Source organism: Microtus pennsylvanicus, chromosome X, assembly GCF_037038515.1.
Source record: "Microtus pennsylvanicus isolate mMicPen1 chromosome X, mMicPen1.hap1, whole genome shotgun sequence".
NCBI lineage: Eukaryota > Metazoa > Chordata > Mammalia > Rodentia > Cricetidae > Microtus > Microtus pennsylvanicus.
This window is the reverse complement of record NC_134601.1, coordinates 41,963,602-41,988,069: the sequence shown is the minus strand read 5'-3', so window position 1 is coordinate 41,988,069 and position 24,468 is coordinate 41,963,602. Positions and strand designations below refer to the sequence as shown.

Below are 24,468 nucleotides of genomic sequence, written 5' to 3'. Positions count from 1 at the left end.
TGTTGGTAGCAGGAACTCAAACATTGAGCTTAGGAGTGACAGGAGGTCACCAGGGTTATGGCCCGCCTTCTTGTTTCCAACTTGTCAAGTTAGAGTCGATGTCTCCAAACTCCCCTGTGCTAAAGCAGGGGGCTACAAAGAGGTCCCGGACACGCTGTTTTCATGCCCCAGTCTCTGATGCCCTAACAATATGAAATAACTCCGCTCTGCTTTTTGCATTTCAAACAAGGGAACTGATACTGTGCAAAGGTTTCTTTAACATATTTGCTTCATGACTGATGAAATTCCCTTTCCAGTAGATTTTTCATTTCTTTTGGCCTTTGGCATAAGTAAATGTCAGCTTCTTAAAAATCAACAGAGAAGAGCAAACAGTAGGGTCTCTGTGATTTTTCTTGGGATTTGAGAAATCTCCCCTCCCTGGCTTCTGACTGGATGATGTCTGCACATTGCTGCTTATGGAACAGGGAAGGATGAGGTTCACCCAGACATGCTGTCTCATTTTTATATTTGCTGAGATCTTGGGAAACTCTCCTTTCATCAGGTATGTTGCAAACTTTAGCACTGTCTGCAGTGTGTGAGGGTCAGTATGTTAAAAGGTCAGTGTATGTCATTGTTGGACTGGCCATGGGTTTAAGAAGGAAAAGCACAGAATTGGAGTTTCAGATCTGCCTGTTTTTTTCCTTTCTTTCTCCCTCCCCCTTTTTTGGTGTGTGAATTTGAGTGAATTACTTCTCTTCTCTGGCCCTCAGTTTCCTCTTCTGTTAAAAAGAAGACAATAATCTATTTCCTGATTTTATCCCAAAGGTATATAGCAAAGATTAATAGAGTGATGAAAAGACGCTACCCAAAGTAGACTCTGCCCCTCTCAATAAATTGTGATAGTCTTCAACTCTTCAGGAGATCCTGCCTGGTAGCTGCTCTCTGCATCAATCTGCCTACTGTGACATCAGGAAATACGAAAATTCTAGCCACGATGGGCTTCATGTCCAGTGCTCTGAATTGTTTCTGCTTATAAGTCACGAAGCTTTGGGAAAGTTGTTTGCTTACTGTTCTGAAGCTAGCTGAGTTTTTCTATCTGCTGAGTAGTTATACAAAGTAGTCATAATCAATTTTTTGTAGTTTCAAATTTGGGGGCTTTTGTACAGCAGTTTGGTGCATAAAATATATACTAAACAACACCCACTAATGGAATCTGGGAGAGTACCTTGTGAAAACACATCAATATTTCAAAATGGAATAAATAGCTTAGTATCAATCCAGGTCCAATTCTGCTACTAAATGAGCTTGCTACAAAAATGTTGGCTTTCAGAAACTTTGAGATGTCAGAGAGGCACATAAGGAAATTGTAGGCCAGAGTAGAAATTAGTAAAAAGCCAGGCCTGGAGGAAAATGCCTATCTGTAGGAACTCTGGAGGGCAAGGCAGGAGGATCTCAAGTTCTAGGCTAGTCTGGGCAACTTAGGCAAACTCTGAATCGGGGCTGAGGATTTCCATGCATTGAAGAGGGTGAGGGAGGGATGAAGGGAGTGTGTGTGTGTGTGTGTGTGTGTGTGTGTGTGAGAGAGAGAGAGAGAGAGAGAGAGAGAGAGAGAGAGAGAGAGAGAGAGAGAAGGAGGAGGAGGAGGAATTGGATAGGTATTTAATGCTTCTTATGTTCCAGCTAGTCAGCTAGTGTTCTAAGTACATGTTTACTCATTTAGTTGATGCAGTATGTCTTTGAGTTGGATGATATCTTTATCATCCCTATTTTACAGATGAGTAACAAAAAGTCTGACGAGTTGGATAACTTGCCCAGAGTCCCGAATGTAAAGAGCAGAGTGGAGACTCCAACCCAGTCAGGATGCAGAATCTGTGCTTCTTACCATTTTATCCACCTATCCAAGGGACTCAAATCGGGCTTCAGAATCCTGAAAGGGGGGCGGTGAGGTGGCTCAGTGAGTAAAGATGCCTGCTGTGAAGGTTCACAACCCGAGCCCCATCCTTGGAACCCACATGCTGGAAGGACAGAATAAACTCTCTCTAGTTACTTAACTTAAAAAAATGCCTCCAGGGGCCAAGTAGGTCACTGTGAGAAAGTCAAGGTGGCTGGGAGGATCCAGTGAGCTCATGCTCCCATCCGCAAGGAGCAGTCTTCTCAGTCCCAGCTGACACTTGTCATGACGGAATGAGAATCTGAATCGTTCTGTTTTTCCCAGAGAAGCCAGAAATCCAGGGTTTTATGGGAAATCTCCTGACTTCTAAGTGTTGGCAACTAATTAAAAATGTTTTTTTAAAAAAAAACTTGCATGGGTCAAATAAAATCTGTCTGCAGTCTGGATCTAGCCTGTGGCTGCCAGTCTGTGAGCTCTGCAATGAGGAAATGGGTATGAGAGTGCTTTGGAAACTGAAGAAAAAAAAACGTGTTCTAGAAACAGATCTCTTTTTAGGGTTAAGTTTTTCCCCTCCTCAACTGTGGTCTAATTTTTTTCTAGCTTTTTTTTTTAAACTGCTGTTTCTGGCCTGCTGGAGATGAAAAGTTGGAATTAAAAAGAGACTTCAGTTAACTTGAATGCTTCATTCCTTTGGCAGGCTGGATAAATGAGCAGCCTAGGTGTGCTGGACCGGCTAAGCCTCAGAATTCCTGCCACACCCATGGGCCCCTTCTAAGGAGTTTCTATCCACAGACCCTAGCCGAGGGAAGTAGCAGTTTCTTATGAATAGGTGGCTATGTTTGGTACCACGTGATTCTGTTCCCCCTCCCCCCCAGGCAAGAGCTGATTGAGCGGGGAATGGGCACCTGATCCATGAGCAGTCATTCTATAGGCTGGCAAGCAACCTATGATGGAACCAGGGATGAAAACTTTGCCCACCAAGTATATTGGTGACTAAAATTGGACCAATGAGAATCTCTTTCTTGGGAAGTTTGAATACCAGACCTCGAAAGAGTGAGCAGTTTGGCAACAGAGGCAGAAGCTGAACCGAGAGAGAAGGCAGGCGGCAGAGTCTGTGAAGAAACAGAACGAAGGGAGGTTACTGAGCTTCAGCTCATGTGCCAGAACTCTATACATGTTGTTTTCTTTAAAGCTCTTAAAGAGGTATGAGATAGGTCTGGGATTATTCTGAATAGCTTAAGAAGTGACTAGAAGTACTGGGGTTTCAGCTCAGGCTTGTATGATAGTAAAATCAGAGAACATGTCCTATCTGGGCATGGTGGCTCACACTTGTAATCCCAGCATGCAGGATACTGAGGCAAAAGGATCATCATGAGTTTGAGACCAGCTTGGGCTCCATAACAAGGCATATTGTTAAAAAAGCAAAACAAAACAAAACACACTCCCACTTCTAATAAGGGAAATGGTTCTTAAACTCAGGGATCTGGGAATCATTGGTTAAATTGCTGGTTTCTTAGCCTCACCTCTTATTTCCTATGCCTGACTCCTGAAAATGGATCCCCAGACAATTGAATGTGTATGTTTCTAGCCTCCTATGGGGAAACTGATGCACGGGCTCCACACCATACATTTATTTTGAGAAAGGCAGTTTTAGAGGCTATTGCAAGTAGTGTATACTGTGTTGTGGTCACCTTCAGAAACAAGGTCAGTGTCAATAGACATAGTCAAATCACAATTTAAAAGCATTTGGAAAGGAGACGGATTCATCAAATAGGAGGATACCAGTCTCTCCTCTTTGCTTATTTGAAAGCTGAGGACAGGAACGGGATGGTTGCTCAGTTGTTCTGTAGAGTAAGGTATCTGTTAGTCAGGGTGCGGGGCTCACAATGAGCATATGGTCTGTAAGGGTTTTTCATGAGAAGCACAAACTGCTGGATTCCAGTGAACTGGCAGCAAAGACCATGGGAGAAAATGACCAAATGCAGACAGACATATTGTAAACCATGGGACTTCAAATGTAAACCTTTCTGCTAGGCTTCTCAGCTCTAGAAAAGTTATGTAAGAATCCCATCAGTGCCTTTATTTACAGCATATGTAAAAATGTGGAAGCGGAGAGGACCCCGGCAAGAAAATCCCTTCTAGACCTAGCCCCGGGCTCTGGAAACTGGTATTTCGCATGTTTTATGTTCTACTTTTAGAAAGTCGGCCCCGAGAAGACAAGTAATAGTTTGAAGGTTGTTTGGAGATCATCAGGTCAGAAACTAATTTGTGATAGAAACGCTTAATGGCATCAGCACGTATTCCTACAAGGGAGTTGTATGGTCCAAGGGGTAGTACAGGTCAAATGTCTCGGCCAAGTCCCGCCCCAGCAGGGTTTTCCTTCTTACTTGGCAACTTTTCTTTTTGTGACTTGTTCCTGTGGACACTTTATCTATGCTTATGTACTTACTTAGGCTAAGGTCAAACTTTTCTCCTCTCTCCTGGCCAGAAAGACTTGGTATCTTACAGGTATCGGATCTTATATGTGTTGGTATCTTAACTCTGAGTGACTCCTGAAAGCAGGTCCTTGGACAAGTTCCCATCCTCCAGAAATATTGCAGCAGTGTGTCCTGTCCCCCACCCCCCCTCTGCAAGGAGAAAGCCTGAGGACTATGTAGTAAATGATTTGTAAAAGGGAGACAAATGTATTGTGTTGAAAGGACTGTCTTTTATTCTGAGATTATTTCCTTTTCTTGTGGTGTCTTAAAGAAAGCCCTTTCTCTTTAGGAAATCATAATTTGGGGTTGTTTTGTTTCTTAATGCCTTTCTTTGGAAAAGGAAAACTCTGGTAACCCAACGTCAGCCCCCCCCCACTTTGGGGGCTTTGCAATGGCTAGAAATAGTCTGGGAGACTGGTCTCATTTGCAGAGTCCTGTGAGTACCACTAGGTACCTCCTGATGCCACTCACATCGTAACTGCTTATAAATTACCTGCCTCATAGTCTGCTGCAGGATCTCTAAGGATTGACATCAAGCACAGAGCTCTGGAGTTTACAGTACACTGCTATGTAGTTTCCTTATTTAAGAAAATTGGGATACTGCCCATTTGCAGTCCTCTTGTTCTCGCTGATTCCACAGACCCTTCAGGACGGCACCTAATGTAAGGCTGTTCCGTTTGCTCTTCTCCTAATGTTCTTTTCCCTATAGAGTTGGACATGCATATACATGTTGTTTGGGGGAATTTGCAGCACATCCAATGAAAGCATAATTCCCAAGTAACAGTCAAATCCTTTTCTTTGGAGCTACCCAGAACACACCTACCCTCTCTTCCATATGACAGCCCTTCAGAGACTCAAAGACAGCGTGTGTGACTCTCCCGTGAGCTAAGAGCACTGGCTGAGTCAGACAGACCCGAGTGACAAGCCCAGCTTCACTCCCTCTCAGCTGTAAGAGCCAAGGTAAGTTACTGCATTTTAATTTCTCTCTACTTCAGCTCTTTAGCTGCTTTATAAAATGGGGGCAGCTCCTCCACTTTATTGGTATTTTGTACAATAAAATAATATAGTGTATGTAAAATGCTTAGCACAGTGCTTGGCATAGCAAGAACTTAGTAAATGCTAACCATTCCTCACTTGATTTACAAAGAACTGGGTGGGCATTTTAAGCGTTAAATCTGATGGAGAGCAAAATAGTGTGTGTGTGTGTGTGTGTGTGTGTGTTTCTCTCCTGAATGATGGGGGAAGGTAGGGGACCCCGAACTAGAGCTTGATCTTTAAGCTTCTCTGTTTTCAGGTAACTGGGTGTGTGTTCTCTAGGGCTGGGGGAAATATTGTTGGGAATCTAGAGGCAGCCTTATTTTCAACAGCTAGAAAGCTATTTGTTGACATATTGAACAGTCTCTTGTTTATTCTTATTTCCCCAAGCAGCTAGCCTTGCAATCCCCCAAACTCAATTACCTCTTGCAAGGCGGCAGGAGCTCGACACCTCCTAGCTGTATTGATCAGCACAGACTGGGTGGGATACGTGAGGGATCTGAGAGATGCTAAGCAGCAATTTGTGGACTTTTCCTGCCTTAGGAGACCTTCCTTTTCTGTATTCTTAGAGACTTTTTACTTTAATAAGACAGAACTCTGTGCCCAAATAGGCTGAGCATGCAAAAGCCCTCTCTCAGTAGCCTTCTTAGAAGCAAGCTGATGAAAACTATCGCAGTGGACCAGACCATGAAACCTTGGAGTGGCTAGCACAGTTTTCTAGCTGTAGCTTTTTGCACACACTGGGTTTTTGCAAGCAATTGCATGATATAAACTTTAAATGCCATTGCAAGTAGAGAAAGTTTGCAAGGAGACACACCCAACTCTGAGCAGCCCGAGCAGTGGGACTTGTGGGGAAGCAGGGTGGAGTAGTCTCAGGACTTTATCTGGACTGAGATTTCAAATTCCTAGATTACTTGCGTATTAAACACAAATAAAAGTTAGAAAGAATAATTTTTATATATAAACCAAGAAAAGCAATAATAGTGAGCCACCCAAGATACAATTTTAGAGGTCACTTCAGAAGGAAAGGCCCAACTGGTGCAACTGTTAAGTTTTTTTTTTTGCGGGGGGGAAGGTTGCTTGTGGGAGAATTTTGGGCATCCCTCAGAAGTGCATGCAGAGGACTGGAAAGGGCTAGACATAGACACACAGGGAGTCAGACATGTTTACAAAGGGAAACTAACTTTTGTTTATTTTCTTTGCAAATAACTATAATGGGACAATCTTAGGCAAATGAGAAAATATTGATAAGGAAAATGAAAATAAATATATTATGTAATTCTGCCATTCAAGTGTGGTTACTGTTAATATTTCAAAATGCTCTTCTAGACTTTAACTTTCTGGAGAAATGCAGTTATATTATCATTTCACCAAATTTTATTAAAATATGCACATTTAAAACAATTGTAATTTTCTTCTTTTGAGACAGCCTCACTTTCAGAGGTGGCCTCCAATTTTCAATTCTCCTGACTCAGACTTCTGAGTTTGGGGATTACACATGTGTACAACATCACACAGAGTAAAAACGCATGCATTTATTTTATTTTAAATGGATCTTTAATTAAGTCCACATTAAATTCTGATTCTTAATAGATATATTAGGGTCTGCTAAATCGTACCAAGGCTCATTTAACCCTTAAGCAATTGTGCTCTCTAGCATCAGGTATTCAGGTTATTTCCAACTTTTTGTTCTTATATATAACTGAGCTCTGTAACTGGGTGACATTGGGAAAGTTAGTTAATGTCTCTGTGTTTTTGGGTTCTCACCTGGATGATGAAGGTGAGGATAACACCCACCTCATAGGGATGCTTCCTTAGATGAGATCACATAAGTAAACAAAGCCTTTACTACAGTCCCTGACACAGTAATTGTTAGCTTTAATCACTAGGTACAGTAATAATATTAACAGTGGTTGTTGTGAAGCTATTATTAAAATAATGGGTTTTCTTTACATTTCATTTATTATTATTATCATTATTATTTGTGAGTGTATGTGTTTGCAGACATACGTGTGGGCATACATGTGCATGTGTGTTGTGTGGTGTGAGTGCAGGCATGTATGTTTCCAGGGAGCACATATCTGAGGATAATTTTGGAGGTTGATTCTCTCCCTCCACCTCGGGTTCTGGCCATCAGCCTTGTATCACAAGTGCTTTTTCTTAACCTGCTGAGCCTTCTTTCTGACCTGACAAATGGGTTTTCTATGACTGATTTTTCATTTGGGGGAAACCGATCGGAAAGTTTCATTTTGAGCAGTGAACTCAAGTCCGGCAGAGCTGTGCGTTTCTTTGTTCTTTGTTTTGTCATGGTCACCTACTGTGCTAGTTACTTCTCTTGTCACTGACAAAATTCCTGATAAAAGCAACTTCAGAGGGCTCACAGTTTCCAGGGTCTGAGTGTCAGCATGTGGGAGTTGTGGTGGCTGGGCATCACCAGCTCACAGCATGCAGAGGTGGTGGTACCTCCCATCGGAATGCATCAGAAAGCAGAGGGCAAAACTGGAAAGAGGGCAGAGTGCCTTCCCAGAGCCCAGCACCAGTGTCTTATGTCCCAAATGTTCCATAATCTTCCAAGACCGTTCCACCAGCCAGCGACCAGGTATTCAAATGCACAAACATGTCGGGGACCACTTTACACTTAAACCACAACACCTGTTGAAGCTCAACTTTCCCATCAGTAAACTGGGAATTACCAAGGTCTAGCTCAAGGGCTAGTTGTACAGAACAAATGGGATAACCCTCACAAAGCCCTTGGCACAATTGTTGACCTATGAGAAGAGTATTCAAGGCCAGGCCTTACTATGCCTGCCACTAACATCACTGCTGCTGCTACTATAGTTTAACCACTTGGGGTAAGAGAATTTCCTTCCTTGGTGGGGTGGGCATCTGTCAGCAAGGAGAGCATTTGGAGTGTTTCTAGCCATAGACTGTAAACAGAAAATGATTTCTGAGGCAAATTGATCAGGGTTCAAACTCAACTTTTCTTATTGGGACTAGTTCTGCGAGCTTGGTCATAGATTTTTTTTTCCAAGCCCGTTTCTCTACTTGTCAAATAAAATGACAGCAGTAACTACCTTCCACATGTTGCCGGGAAGATAATATAATATAATGCAAGATAATGTAATATGTATCTAGTACATAGCCCAAAGGCTCATTATGGTCTGCTGCTTATTATGAGTTGCTGTTGGGTGATAATTGTAAATGGCTCTGACATCCAATTTTGAGTCCATAAACCTGAGTTCCTTGAACTTCACCTGATGGCTTTGACTGTCTGAAGTGTAATGGCCAATTCTGCCCCCAGACTAAAGGATGCTTCAGTAGCATTAATCTGAAATCCTAGAGTGGATCTGGGGGTGTGTCCCAGGAGTAGACAGCTTGGGTGGCATGTATAAGATCCTAGGTTGCATCCCCAGTATTGAAAAAGTAAAAGAGAGTGGGGAGGGAATCTTGTTACTTTTCTGTGCCTCTTCTCTGACCTTGTGCCTCCTTCTAGAAAGCAGGCTCCATCCTTGTTTATCTGAGATGAGTCCTCACTGGGCATACTTAAGTATGATATTCTTGCCAGGTCTTTGAAACCTATGGAATTTCCTGTTGAATCCTAGATTTGCAGCACGGACAGTGGCCACTAGATTGCACCCTGTCTCTGTCACTAGGGCATATTAGTTTTGAAAAATTCTCGTGACTATGGGTCATTGTTAAGGTCTTCAGTTCCCAGTCCATACCACTCAGTCTCCCTGCCTTTTCTACCGTTGAACCTCCTTGAGTTTCACTGATGCTACTTCTCTGGGTCCTCAGCCCTAGTCCTTCCCTCTAACACTGAGCCAGCACTTCTTAGTCTGGGCAGCTGCATTATCTAGGACCCTGAGTAGCTGTGCTCGCCTAGTTGCAGAGACCTGCAGGTTTCATTTCCTGATCGAGGACACTTTCCAGTTCATTTCTTTCATTGTGACGATCTCTTTGGGGTAGTCAGAGATGGCCAGAATGATGTGAGGTAGAGGCTGGTGGGATTTCTGGAGGCAAGGGGCAAAGGTCAAGAGCTAAAGCGGAGCGGCTGGAGGGCTGACAAGTGAAAGGCGGCCAGCGGCAAATGTCAGAGCCTATATAGAGGCAGGAATCTGGGACCAGAGAGCCAGAGCATGCACTAGCAAGTCAAGAGCAGTGGGGCGGGTGGGCGGGCCGGCAGGCTGGCTGGCGGGCAAGAGGGGGGTGTGGCAGGGGATAGCTAAGGGAGATTGCCGAGAACAGCTGCGGGCATTGGGCCTTGCTGCAATGAACTGGCACGGGGTATAAGTCAATTGGTCAGACCAAAAGAGCTGCAGTGCAAAGGGCACAATCAGTCTTCTCTGTCACTGGTAAGGTAAGATCTTTCTAAGTTGTGCCTAGTGGAAAATTGGGGTACGTACAAGGATTCTTTGATAATGGAAGGTGGAGTTGTAGGATCTCTTGGCTCATCTTTCCCATGGCATGAATTAAGATTAAGGTAACTGAAGTGTCAGCAGGTCTCTAGTATTTCTTTGGCACCTTACCTTGGGGTTATCTAGTCAATGGGTTTGAGGATGAAAAGAAGTGAATCATTACAGCCCGTTAGCGAGGAGTAGGGGGCTATAGAATTGAATGGGCCAGAGAATCTTTTAAGTCACACGCAAATGATCAAATTTCTGTGTGTCTTCATTCTCCCAGCGTAAGGAGGACCGCTAGATATCTCGGAGTGTTACGGTGTGAGTGAAATGATGTAAGGCAGGTAAAGTGCCTAGAAGAACTACCAGCCAGTGCACACTCCAGTCCTGCTTGCTGTTGGTATATTTGCTGTCAGTGTTCCCCTTGTGATGGAAGCACAAAGCCATGAGACTGATGATTTCTTTGACATGGTTCCCCAGTATCCAGCCTTTTAGGGCATGATCAGGCTATGGGGATATGCTAATCTTATATGATTGTCTGCATGGGTCTACAACTTGTGTGTCAAAGCATCCCTTCTGTGGGTGCTTATGGAAGCAGGACAGGGAGGTGAGGCTATGGGAGTAAGCAGCTCCCTTTCAGGGAAACAGGGCAACTTGATTCTGCACATTAACAAAGACTAAGCTGCTGTTGATTTACAGTCTTGGATGTCAGACAAACAATTACACGCATCCTTAGTGATACCAAAGACCATGCAACCTCAAGAAAAGGGTGAAGAGGCAAAGATACAGTGTTACCATCACTGTGGCCTTATTTTAGCTACAATGTTTGCTAATCTTAGAAAGCTGTCACAATGGAAATAATAATTTAAGACCCAAGTGTAATCAGGGTTGCAAAGTCTTGCATATCACAGGCAGTTTAAAATTCTGTACAGTTAAAGTTCAGTGATATTCATGCACCTACCGAGTAACCAGTATTGCAGTGGTGGCTGTTATTAATAGTGATAATAATGACAGTATTAAGCAAAATTTTACTTTGTGGAATGCTATTCTCAGTCATTGATCAGATTAATGTGCTACTTTTCCTAAGAAAGACATTCAGGGATATCATAATAGTACAATATGGGTTAAATAATCAGTGGTATTCAATGTGTATTAGGAACTAATAATTATCAAAGGCTCTCTGATTCTTGCCTACCAGTACCTGGGTAGACTTTTGACTTCTGTAGTTGAAAAGCACTGTCAAAAAACCCTGAACTTTTTGTTGTTGGCCAGAAGGTGGTGCTGCTGACCCATTTGAGACAGGACTTCCTCGGCTCCGGAGCCTGCTGTTGACATTTAAAAAGATTGAGGCTGTGCTGTGTAACTAACTGGATGGGTTGGTTTAAAAAGGACAGAGTTTGAAAGGAACATTGCTCCAGATTTGGGGGTATTTGCTATATAGTTTCTTTGAACTGATAGAATAACCTTAAAAGTCATATGCATGTCAACTCATAAAAGTAGGTCTCTATGAATTATTAGAATTTATTCCTGAAATTGGCTTTTGACCTTTAAACTTCTTTTTCATTTACAGATTTTCTTGATTTCTGGGGCTTCCCCAGGGCTCTGATGCCAACACACTAGAGTCTCTATCTGCCTTGTCCTGTAGCCATGGCCGATACATCAATACCATTGCATTCACTGCGTTTCAACAATATGATGAGGGAGGAAAATGCTGACCCCCAAAACAGGGGGGCAGCTTTCTCCAGACCAGTGGCAGAGACCAGAGCAGAGGTTCAAATCCTGCAATCTCCATTGCAGTTGCCTATAGTCTCCACTTCAGCCTCAGATCCCGGAGGGACATCTACACAGCTGATGACGTCCCCAGCCTTTGACATTCTGCCCACCACACCTGTCATGGGAACACCACACTCTGGGACATTGTCCCCACAGCTGATGTCAGCTTCAGATTCTGGGACACTGTCTCCCCTGCTAATGACAGCCTCAGATTCTGGAACACTGTCCCCACTTCTAATGCCTGCCTCAGATTCCGGGACACTGTCTCCACTGTTAATGCCAGCCTCAGATTCTGGAACATTGTCCCCATTGTTGTCTACTTCAGACTACGGATTAATGTCTCCAGGGATGATGACAATTCCTGACTTTGGGACTATGTCCACAGCACTAATGGCAGCATCAGATTCTGCAGAGGTATCACCACTGGCGATGCCAGTTCCATCCTCTGGAGTGGTATCTGTGCCCATAATGAGTACTTCATCTTCTGAAGCATCGTTAATGCTGGGATCAGATCCTGGTGAGATATCCCCACTCCTCCTTCCAGATATGAACCCCGGAGTGGCATCCACACCACCAATGACAGCTCCAGGCTCTGAAGCAATGTCCCCATTGCAAATTACAGATGAGGATACAGAAGCAATGTCAAAAGTGTTAATGACTGCTCTAGCTTCTGGGGAGATATCATCACTGCTAATGTCAGGTACAGACTCTGAAGTGCTATCTTCTCTGATCATGTCAGCCCTTGCTTCTGGAGAGACCTCAACTCAGCCAACAAACCCTCAAGACCCCGAAGGAATTCCCATGGAACTCATGTCAGGCTCAGACCCTGGAGTCATGTCTTCACTGCCAATGCCAGTTTCTGACTCTGGAGCAATGTCTGCACCACTGCTGTCAGTTCCAGATACTGGAGATATAGCCACAGTACCAAAGTCGGTCCCAGAGGCCGAGGTGATGTCCCCACTGCTAATGACTGCTCTCACCTCCACAGTGATGCCCACTCAACTGATGTCAGCATCTGGTTCTGGAGTGATGTCCCCAGACATAGCACAAAATATCAACCCTGAAATCATGTCTGCTCCACCAGGAAGAATCCCAGCCACTGGAATGATGTCCACACTACCAGGGAGAGCTTCTGATACGGGGACAATGCCCTTACAGCTAATGAGAGTCCCTGCCTCTGGAATTATGGCCACATCACAAAAGACAGTTCCAGTCTCTGGATCAATGTCCACGCCAGTGATGGCTGCCACAAGCCCTGGGGCAATGTTCACCGAACAAATGTCAACCACAGCCTCTAGTGTGATGTCTACACATTTAACAATGGCCAAAACACCTGGAACAATGCCCATGGGCTTTATGAAGGCCACAGCAAATGGAGCAGTTTCTGCACAGCGAATAAGGGCTTCGACTTCTGGAGGGATGTCCATCCAGCCAGGTATAGCTACAACCTCTGAAATAACGCCTGGGTCACAACCAACAGTTGCAACCTCTGGGTCAGTGTCCACACAGAAAATTCGAGCTCCTGTCACTGGATCAATGTCCACATCACAAATAAGAACCACAGCCTCAGGATTGACATCTACATCACAAATGAGAGCCACAGCCTCTGGAGCAGTGTCTACCCCACTAATGAGAGCCACAGCCTCTGGATCAACATCCACACTGCTAATGAGAGACACAGCCTCAGGAGTGATATCCATGCCACAGATGAGAGCTCCAGGCTCTGGAGCACTGTCCAAGCCACTAACGGCATCCAAGGCTTCTGGAATGTTCATGCAACAAATGACAACTGCAGCTTCTGGAGCAATGCCCGCATCACTAATGAGAGACACAGCTTCTGGAGTTCTGTCCATGCCACACACAACAGACCTAGCCTCGGGAGGTGTGTCCATACCACTAATGAGAGCCGCAGCTTCCGGAGCAATGTCTCCATCACAGATACCAACCACCACCTCTGGAGGCATGGCCATGCCTCTAACAAGAGTCCCGGGTCCTGGAGCATCATCCTCATCACTAATGAGAGCCACAGCCTCTGAGAAGATGCCTAGTCAGCCAATAAACATTCAAGACTCTGGAGGCGTATCCACACCACTCACGAGACCCATTGCTTTGGGAGGGATGCAGATGAGATCCCAGGGCTCTGGAACAATGTCCACACCCCTAACGAGAGCCCCAGATTCATCAGACATGGCTCCATTGCTCTCAAAAGCCTCATCCTGTGGAGAGAGGCCTCTGCTACTAATGAGACCTCCAGGTTCTGGAGAGACAGGTTCATCGCCAAGAGCCCCGGTTTATGAGACAACATCTGATCCACACATGACAGGCACAGCCTCAAGTATGATGTCCATGCCACCTCTGAGGGTTTCAGTCCCTGTATCAGATTCCACACCAATTCTGATACCCACAGATTCTGGAATGATATCCACGCCACTGATGAGAACCCCAGCTTCTAGAGCAAAGTCCATACCTCAAATGATGACCACAGCTTGTGGAGATATGTGTTCACTCCCAGTGCGAGCTCCAGTCACTGCAGGGATATCTCCACCACCAGTCAGAGCACCAGCCTCTTTGGCCATATCTACAGCACTTAGGAGACCCTCTGCTGGAGCTGTGGCCACAGAGTTAGAGAGAACTCCAGGTCCTGGAATTATGTCCACCACACAACCAGCAACTGTGATGTCTGGAGAGATGTCCAAGCCACTAATGAGGGCTTCAGTCTCTGGAACCATGCCCATGCCTTTGATGTCACCCATGACTTCTGGAGAGATGTCTATGCCACTAATGAAAACCATGCCTTCTGGGACAATGTCAACTCTACAAACCAAAGTCGTGAGCTCTAGAGCTACATCCTTGCCACAGCCAACAAATTCAGCTTCTGGGGGAATGGCTAATCCTCCACTGAGAGCCCCGGGCTCTGGAGCAGTATCTACACCTCTTATGAGAACCTCAGCTTCAGGAATGATGTCCACACCACTACTGAGGGCCACAGCGTCCGGAGGGATAGCCATGCCACAAATGACAGCCCCAACCTCTGGAGACATGTCTACACCACTCATGAGGACCCCAGCACCTGGAACAATATCCACACCACAGACTGCCTTTGGAATGACACCCACTCTGAGTAACAAAGCCCCAGACTTGGGAGAGGCATCTACCTCTCACTTTTTCCCTGGGGCAAAGAGCACACCACACATGACTGGCACAAACCCTGAAATGAAGAAGCCACCACCCAAAGAAGTGCCATCCTTTGGTATGCTGACCCCAGCACTCTGTTACCTCTTAGAAGAGCAAGAAGCAGCCCGGGCCGCTTCCTCTATGGAGGAAGACACAGAGGAGATTGATGAGGAGAAGCAAATGAAGGGGTTTTTGGACGATTCTGAGAAAATGGCGTTTCTGGTGTCTCTTCACCTGGGGGCAGCAGAAAGGTGGTCCATCTTGCAGATGGAGGTAGGAAACCCCCTCTCAAGTGAAAATAAATCTTTCTTGAGAAGATCACAGGGCTTATATGACTCCCTGTCCGAGATAGACATCGTAAGTGCTGTTCTTTGCCATCCCAAGCAGGGCCAGAAGTCAGTCAGGCAGTATGCCACTGACTTCCTGCTGCTGGCCCGACATTTATCTTGGTCTGATGCCATTCTACGGACCAGGTTTCTGGAAGGACTCTCGGAAGCCATTGCCACCAAAATGGGTCGTATCTTCCTGAAGGTGGCCGGCAGCCTAAAGGAGCTGATAGATAGGTCTCTGTACACTGAGTGCCAGCTGGCTGAAGAGAAGGAATCCTCAGGCAACTCAAGCCAAGCTGGGCCAACAGCTTGTAAGCGGAACAATGAGGAGGCCATGGATAACGAACTGGGCTCTCAGCAGCAGACCGAGGAGGTAATCAGGGGGACATATGCTCACAGTTTCTGATTAGAAAAATAAGGAAGTAGTGATGATGGATTAAAGCCCATAGTCTTTCATGTTGAATGAAGGAATAGCCTAGAGGAGGCACTGAGTTCCTAGACCATAAGAGCCCAGTGTAGAATTTTATCAGTGAGTAGGGATATTTTGGTTTTATTAGCCATTTTCAGGAACCATGTCTGACTCAGGTTACTGAAGGTTTCGGATTGTAGGAAAACTCAGTAGGCCCAATCCCAACTCTCTGTTTACTGCAAGTGGAGTTTTAAGGGCGAGACTTCTTTTATGGACTGGGTCCTACTTCTAGCCACATGTGTTATGGACTCAAGTCTCCAGAGAATTTCATCAACTTAGCACTTGGCCACACTTTTTACACATCTGATAAATTAACCAGTTCTTCAACTTGCTGGTTTACTGAACGTAATCAGATAGAGTGCCTTTGGTCAAAGGAATTGTGGTTCTTATTTATGCTTTTTTCCCCCTTTCTCACAGCACCAGCATGTTTCGAAACGCTGTTACTACTTGAAAGAACATGTAGACCCCAAGGAGAGTCTTCATGACCACCTTCGACAGAGTGCACAGAAGCCCCCCACCAACAAGTAGTACTCCTTGAAGTCGTACATGATTTCTGACTTGGCTGCTAACTTGAGGACTGGTTCCTGGACCCATTCCATTCAGCTATTAATCATAAACCTTGCTGCCTTCACCTTCCAGCCTTCCCCTCCAGGCGCATTATCTCCTTTTTGGTTGCCTTTACCTTCTCTTTCACCTACATGCCTGTGACCTGCCCTGACAATCAGTGTGGACTATAAGAGTGTACGGTGTATGAAGTTCTGAACTCCCATCAGCATCGTCATCATCATCGAGGCCAGTTTGAATTCTTGGTCCAGGGAGAAGTCTAGGCAGGAGAAATCATGTCCTACCTCCAAACACCTTAGAGTGTCTTGCCATGCATCATCAGGCAAACTTGAGGAAACCCTTGTCCCATTCCACCTGGCAGGGAGCCTATAAAGAGAGAGATACCCACTTCTATACCACCCTTTCAAACCAGTAGAATCACCCTTATATGCCCCAACTCGTAGTATCTAAATGGGTCTCCAGGGCCCTTGCCCTGTTTATAGTCTCGATCCTGAACCATTTGTTTTGACCCATAATATTAATAGTAGTGATAGTAATGGCTAACAGTTGTTGGTAATGTGCCACGTGACAGGTACTGAGCTATAAACCCTTGCCAAGCACCATCTCACTACAGTGTTATAGTACCTAACTTGTTCTTGTGTTGTTAGCTTCTGATCTCTTGCTTATGGCCCTTGTCCTTTGGTGTGGAATCTCTAGCTATGACCTCTGGGTGATCCCCTCAGTTCTTAATTGCCCTTGCTCCCCTTGGCTGTTGTGCTTTATGGCCAGCGCTCTTCTTAAGGGTCTTGGTGTCTAAACAGGTGTAGGTAGTTAGAACATAATATGAACCGTGTTTGCCTTCAGGTGGTGGGTTATAGGTGTTTTTTAATTTTCTTCTTTTTACTGTTCTCTGTGATTTCCAGATTCACTACAGTAAGCATGTATTACATTTGTAATCATAAAAATAAAGGCCATTTGTGAAAAATGAATTAATTATGGACATTAGAATTTGATTTATTGAGTTCTCTAATTTTTTTAACCTTTATTTTGTGTGTGTATGGAGGGGAAAAGTTGCATATGTATGGGCAAGAAAATACTTTATGGGAGTCGAGTCTCTTCTTCCAATATGAGCCTGGGCATCAGATTCAGGCTTAGGGATGCATATTGGAAAGCTATCTTTCTTACCCTTGAGTTCTTTCAACACAATGAGTTGGCCACTGTTTGGGGGACAGGTAAGACCGTTTCTCATATTAAAATTCCACCGAAATTAAGTAGGGGATGTACAACAAGCAAGAATACATGGAAATGATACAGATAAGATGACTTGAAAACAAGAGGCAGGAAAACAGGAAATTTTATATAAATAGGACCAATTTATATGTTCAGTAAAAACGTCTGTAGTGTAGTATTCAAAGATATTTTAAAAACAGAAGGATTGATAACATTTGAAACATTATAGAAATCTATGTTGGTGACAGTTTGGAGGAGGGTAGAGGAAGGGGTCAGAGACAGTTGGATCCCCTGATGCAATAGTCCAGGAGACTGGTTGGCCAAATAATCTAGTCTTGTGGAAGGAATGCCAAGAACACCAAGGGCAGAACCAAAAAACCTCTCTGAGTCTGCTGCCTCATTACCCTAAACATTGGATCTAATTCCAGGAAGAGGGAAATTATTCTCAGGAAAGCAAAGACTGGCAGACACTCTGGCAGCCCCACAGCAGTGTACATGAGAATCTGGCTCTAGGGGCTGCCTCCATTACTAGTGCTGTTGCTTCGGGAAACAAAAAAAAGCTCAGTAAGTTGGGCAACACAAATTTCAGGCAAGGAGACAACCAGCCCCAGGGGACCCAGTTTTCACCCTCTTTTCTTTGCCCATTGGCTTACATCTGGCCCAGTCTAGACCCAAGTAGAGTGTGGATGTTCATGCTCAGCTAGGGTTGCTTTTATCTCAGAAAATCAAGCAAAAATCTACTGAAAAAGAAATGTCTGATACGGAAGTCATAACTCATGCCTGTAAAATGCATACAGGAAGGAAAATATCTTCAAAATAAAACTCATTTTCTTATGGCCACGATAATGGACAGCAATGGCAATTTCTCAGTTTTCTTCCGCAGCCGCTCATCTTCCTCTTGCTTTTTTTCTTCTCACTAGAGATAAATGGAACTGATGAAGGCCAATCACTCTTTCAGAGTCCATTCCCTTGTCCAGCAACCCTGGCAGCTATTTTTAGAAATATTTCAAGAGCCACTCAGCAGCTTCATGGAGCCAGGCTATCCTATACCTAAGTACTTGGGACCATTTTTGTCAGATGGAAAAAAATGGTGGTTCATGTTTTTCTATACCTCACACTTATGGATAAAAATAACGCCCCAGAAGCAAGCAGAACTTAGATATCACCAACTCCTGCCCTCACCTGTGTGTTTTAGAATCCTTGAGAATTTTCTGAAGTTCTTTGGGGGGAAGATTTCAGTAGAATTACACTGCTTGTTGTTTTTTGACTGATCCACTGCCTTGTGGCGAGCACCTTGCTCCATGACCATGTAGGGCCACCACTTGACCCCAGTTTAGCTGAAGAAGGGAACACAGAGGCTTACTGTAGCTGGGAACTTTGATTCTGGGACACAACAATGAGAGGTTTAACTAGTACTGGCCTCCAGTTACAATTTGGATCTGAAATGGCCCTTAAATATAGGCTCCTATGTTTGAGCCATGTTGGAAACTTGGTCAGCAGCTGGTTGCACTATTTTGGGAGGCACTGGAAACTTTAGAGGTAGAGTTTTTGGAGGAAGTAGGTCAGGAGAAACTCTATCTCACTTTGGTCCCTTTTGCTCTGTCTCTTTCTGCTTCTTGGGTACCATGGGTTGAACAAATTTGTTCTGCCACATCCTTCTGCCATCATGTCACTATTATCCAGAAACAACTGAGCCAGTGACCCATGGACTGAAACCTTGGAAATCGTGAGCCAAAATAAGTCTTTATTCATTTTGAGGTGTTTATGTCAGGTGTGTTACTATAACAATGAAAAGTCTAACACACCTTCTTTGGACAGATTTAGCTTTATGCTTTTGCAAGAAAACCACTATCAACTTTGAGAATCAGGTGACCATACTGATCTTATTTTAGACTAGGAACTTTAGGCACAGAAATGTTAAGTAACTGCCCTATCTTAGTCACTTTCTATTGCTGTGAAGAGACACAATGACCATAGAAACTCATAAAATAACACATTATAGTTTCAGAGGTTGAGTCCATGATCAGCATGTTGGGAAGTATGGCAGCACAGGCAGATGTTGTGTGGGTGAAGTAGCTGAGAGTTCTACATCCTGGTCTGCAGGCAGTAGGCAGAGAGAGACACTGGGACTTGTTAGGCTTTTAAAACCTCAAAGCCCACCCCTAGTGACACACATTCTCCAACAAGGCTACACCTTGTAATCCTTCTAATCCTTTCAAAGAGTTCCACTTCCTAGTGCCTAAGCATTCAAATATAAGAGCCCATGGAGGCTATTCTTGTTCTTACTACCACATGACCTGAAGCTACTGAGAAAAGAAAGCAGTAGGGCTGGGATTTGAACATGTGAAATCTGTTCCCAGATGCCTATACAAGGGAACTACTGTACATATAAAGCTTTGTTATTTTTAGCCTTGATGACCCCTCTGAGGGATCACTGAACAAATTTGCTACTGAACATCAGCCAATATTTGAAGCTTATAACAGTGGAAGTCTGAATAAAAAGTAATCCTGCTCACCCCTTCCCCCCAACATGAATTTTTCTTTCCATATGGTGAAAATTTTCAATATTCAGGGAACAGAATCAATCACTGTGGACTATCATTAACCCTAGGAGTTTATGCACACACTCTCAGATTGTAGTCTCAGAGTGAGCAGCCTCAGGTCTGAGCTATGAACTATTAAGGAAGCTAAACTATCCTAAGGCATCCTCTCATTGGCCAGGAAGAAGTCTTGGGCCCAGGACACTGCATGGGGAAGAGATTTTAATGGTTATGCCAAGTGCTGAGTCTTCTTTGTCAGTACTAATTTTCTGGTATTTTCACTTTTTCATCATGAAAAGGGGCACATGAATAAGGAAAGGAAGTTATTAATTGTTGTGTTAGGAAATATTTCCACACTAACCCAAAATGGAGTATAATAAAAGCTTATTTGTCTGTTTCATGCATTTTGATGGCAAGGTACTAAAAGTGAAACTACCCAGAGATTAGCATGCCTGTGCTTGAAGACTACACACCAATGCATACAGCAGTCCATTTTCAATTTTTTAAATTTTATTTAGAGTGTATATACATATATATATATGTATATATATATGAATGAATCCATGAGTTAATATGTACATGTGCCTCTCACTTTTCACCCTAACCTCAACTGTGTTATTACACTTTGAGAACCATGAAAAGAGGTTAAGAAGGCAGGTTCTCCCTATTGACTCAAACTGGTCACAACTTTTTTGCAGTCATGTTTAATTGTGGTTGCTTACAAATGAAGGTGCATGCAAGCTTGCATGAGAGGTTTACCGCACATCCATAAACTCTATTCCACATTGGAATTTCCAGGAATTCGTGCTCACTCTTTTGTGTATTCTTCTTCCTCTCATTAAAAGTTAAGATAAGCTAAACAATTGGTTTATTGCCATGGTAATAAATCATTGACTCTTCCCTTTACTGACATCAACAAACTTTCCATATCCTGATCACAGAAAGTCAGCCAGAGAAGAAGGGAGCAGGGGGCATATAATAAATGGAATAATAATAAAACAAGGTATGAATCTGGGTTCCAATCCTGGGTATATCAATGATAAGCTGTGTGACTTCGGGGAAGTTACTTGGTCATTCTGAGCCTTAGTTAACTATCATTGTTAGATTCTCACTGGAGAGTCAATCTATGTGAAACATCCTTTTCTGTTTGAACATGTTCTGGGTGTCTGGAGGGATCCAACTGACTTCATGTGACATGGGGAGAGGACTACTGGGGCCCAGGCCCAGTCTGAGCCATTGCTAGAGGGCAGCATTGTACCAGCCATTATTCTAATAAAGCTGCTTGGGGTGCGGTCAGCTCTGGATGCTTTAATTGAAAACTGTAGTTTCTTTCTCTTCCACAAAAGGCATTTTTGTAAACAGAAAGTAATTTCTGAAGAACTGCAGAGCAATCAGGAAGAAAAAGGGGTTTTGGTTCCCTGCAAATTCCATTGTTCATTAACAATTTGAGAAGGAAAAAGGGAAAATGCTGCATTTCGATTTCTAATAAAGCCTCTTTCTTTTTGTCTCCTTCAGATACAGTTGCGCAACTATATTTTCCCTTTTGAAAATCCCATCAGCACCACCAGGAATCTATCCAGAGGTTTGACATTAGTCTACAGACAGAAAATCAGGACACTTCAATGACTCTCTTTTCAATGACTTTTTTTGACAATCAAAAAGTAAACATTTAAGAAATGGGTCCATTATAACGAGTAATTCAGAAGGCCCTTGTTAAATCTTCTGATTGTTTGCCACATCTCACAATGGCTAAAATTCTCTATTTCAATGTGGCATTCTAAGTCACCCTGGTCTGGGGACTATATATATGAAGTCTGTTCAACTCACTTAGCACTGCTTTGATGTTCTTCAGCTATCGAAGGTTCTCCAGTACCACTGAAGACACGCCCTTCTTCAAACTTGAATATGCACACAGGCTATTATCAAGCGAGGTGGGGCTGGCTGCCTCACATGGGATACGTTTATAAGACAGGTCTCAGTGTTCACCAAAGAAAAGATGGACTAGGCACGTTGCTACCATTGATAAATGGTGACAAATACTGCCGTTTACACAACACTCTAATTATTGATAGTAGCTGCTTAGAGTACTATTGAAAATAATTCTAGAGTCACAGATAGGTTCTTTTGGAAAGATCCAGAAGTTTTCAGGCTCAGGATAGCTTAATTCATGATTTTTCAACTTCCCAATGGGAGGAGTAGTTGAGAGTCCTACATCTTGCAGGCAACAGGAAGTTGACTGAGACACTGAACATAGGAAACTTCGAAGCCTGCCCCAACAGTGACACACTTCCTCCACCATGGTTATACGTATTCCATCAATGCTAATTGTGCTTCTTCTTATCAGATTATGGAGACCAACTACATTCAAGCTACCACAGTGAAACTGAGCAGTGCCATTCAGCTAGACAATTATGAGGGGAAAGAACTCTGTAGTGGACTATGTTATTAAGCTCCAATTCTTGCTAGGTTGGTTCTATTAATGTATTTTCCACTTTCAGTATTCTTCATCTTTGGTTTTAGTAATGCCTGCTAAGAACAGAGGGCTGGCTATACAAGTTGATAAAATTATCATCCTTCAGGTAGAATCATGTAGCTAACTTTACCAAAATAATTCATTATTAATTTACTAGTTTAACTTGTTATTAACAATATTAGAAAACATACTTTACAAATAAAAGTAGGTTATCATTGAAAGAAAAGTGGAACATTTCATAGAATATCTAGGCTATTGCTGACATGAGGGTGGCATCAAAATTTCCGAGAACCAGGAAATTGAACACCACCAATATTCTTTGTCCTTCTGCTCCTCTTCTGTATATCTCTCTGCATAGTTGGTAGGCAATCTGATTTTCTGGATTTGCAATATCCAGTATGATGATCACCTGTTACAGGTATATATTGAGCAGTTTAAATGTGCTCAGTACAAATTGTGGTATGCTTGCTGTTAAGGAGAAAAATACAACATGCACTGGATTTTGAAGGTCAAGGACAAGAAAAATGGGATGTAAACCATTGCATTAATTAAAAATATTGATTACATGATAAAAAATAATATATGAGGTGCATTGTGCTAAGTAAAGTATATTGTTGAAATCGAAGTTAAAATTGTTAAAATTAAAGTATATTGTTAAAATACATTCTTCTGAACATAGTCATTAGAAAACTTGAAATTACACACTCAGCTCACAGTATATTTCTGTTGACTGTGCTGGTCAGCAGCTTTATAACTAACTCACAGCTACTTGGGCAGTGATTGGGTTCTCTAACAACAAAGCACAAAAAGCAGGAGAAAAGACCTTATCAGTAGAGTTAAATAAAATGTCCATTTCTAGAACATTCCTAGATAGCTTGATGGGGAGGTTAGTATGAGCACATGGCATATCCTGCTGGGACATGAAATTGAGGTGGGCAGAGAGAATATTCCAAGAAGAATGGAGGGGACTGAATGAATAAAGTAGTAGGTGTTCCTCAATCTGTAATCATCCTAAATTGTTAACTGCTTTGGACCTATAGCATGGCAGAAAAGAGCTAGGTTGGGAAAACTAAACTAATTGCTGGGAGAAAAAAGGCAGAGTCAGGAGATACCATGTAGCCGCCAGAGGGGAAAGATGTGAGGTGTCAGCTGGGACCTTGCAGGTAGTTCACAAGCCTCATGGTAAACTATAAAATAATGGAAATGGGTCAATTCTACACGTAAAAGCTAGCTAGCAATGTGCTTAAGCTATTGGCCAAACAGTATTGCATATAATATAATTTCTGTGAGATTATCTCAAGTCAGGGTAGCCAGGGATGAACAAGTGGCCTCTTGCAACACTAAATGTCTTTTTTAACCTTCAGGATCCCCCAGCCAATTATTCAGCAAGTTCCACTTCTCTCCATCATTAATATATCTATCACTGTTAGTTCGTTCACTGTCATCTCAGCTAGGGTGGAGACAGTCACTGGTAAATGATTTTTTAAATAAGCTTAAAGTATAGCCAAGTGACTGTTGCTCCTCTCAAAAATAGTGTTTGTGAAAAGGTCAGAATTACAACCCACTTGTATCGTAGTTAATGCATGTTATCAATGCTAAATTCCATTGCTTTTCTGAGAGTAGTACAGGCCCTATTTACCAGAGCCATGATGATATTTACAAAAAAAAAAAAAAAACTACTGTGAGGATCCTTTAACATATAAAGTGCTATTGTAGAGATTGAATGATGCTATAAAAATGGCCATGACATTTCCTTTAAAAATGTCCTAGTTTCAGGGACTGGTTTATTTAATATTCCCAGAAGGTGTGAATCTTGTTTCATGAAGATTTCTTTCTTCTGAATGCATTGAGTCAAATCTAGTGAGTGAGCTGTATGCTTAAGTTGGGTAATGATAAGTTGGGGAAGGAAGAGGGGAGAGAGAGAGAGAGAGAGAGAGAGAGAGAGAGAGAGAGAGAGAGAGAGAGAGAGAGAGAGAGAAATGAAGAAAAGGAGGAAGAGAAAAGAAGAGAGAGGAAAGAGAAAAAAGGAAGAGGAGAGGAAGATAGAAGGCAGAAGAAGAGTGATACAAGTGTCTTAGATAACAGGTGCAGTGGCACACACACATCACTCATGCACATACAGTTTCATCTTGGGGCAGTGAGGAGTCTGAAACTTCAT

At 43.2% G+C, this 24,468-nt stretch overlaps 1 protein-coding gene across 1 annotated transcript; it reads left to right on the top strand.

The window, feature by feature from the left end:
- Positions 1 to 5,189: 5,189 nt before the first annotated feature.
- Positions 5,190 to 17,047, top strand: Rtl9 (retrotransposon Gag like 9). The gene is made up of 3 exons (XM_075958316.1): positions 5,190 to 5,307; positions 11,350 to 15,428; positions 15,942 to 17,047. Exons 2-3 carry the CDS (start codon positions 11,427 to 11,429, stop codon positions 16,050 to 16,052), a joined length of 4,113 nt encoding a protein of 1,370 aa, XP_075814431.1. The 5' UTR covers positions 5,190 to 5,307; positions 11,350 to 11,426; the 3' UTR covers positions 16,053 to 17,047.
- The last annotated feature ends 7,421 nt before the right edge of the window (positions 17,048 to 24,468 follow it).

Coding starts and splice junctions, on each gene's coding strand:
- Rtl9 (XM_075958316.1), top strand. CDS start 11,427: ATGGCCGATACATCAATACCATTGCATTCACTGCGTTTCAACAATATG. Junction 15,429..15,941: donor CTCAGCAGCAGACCGAGGAG/GTAATCAGGGGG, acceptor CCTTTCTCACAG/CACCAGCATGTTTCGAAACG.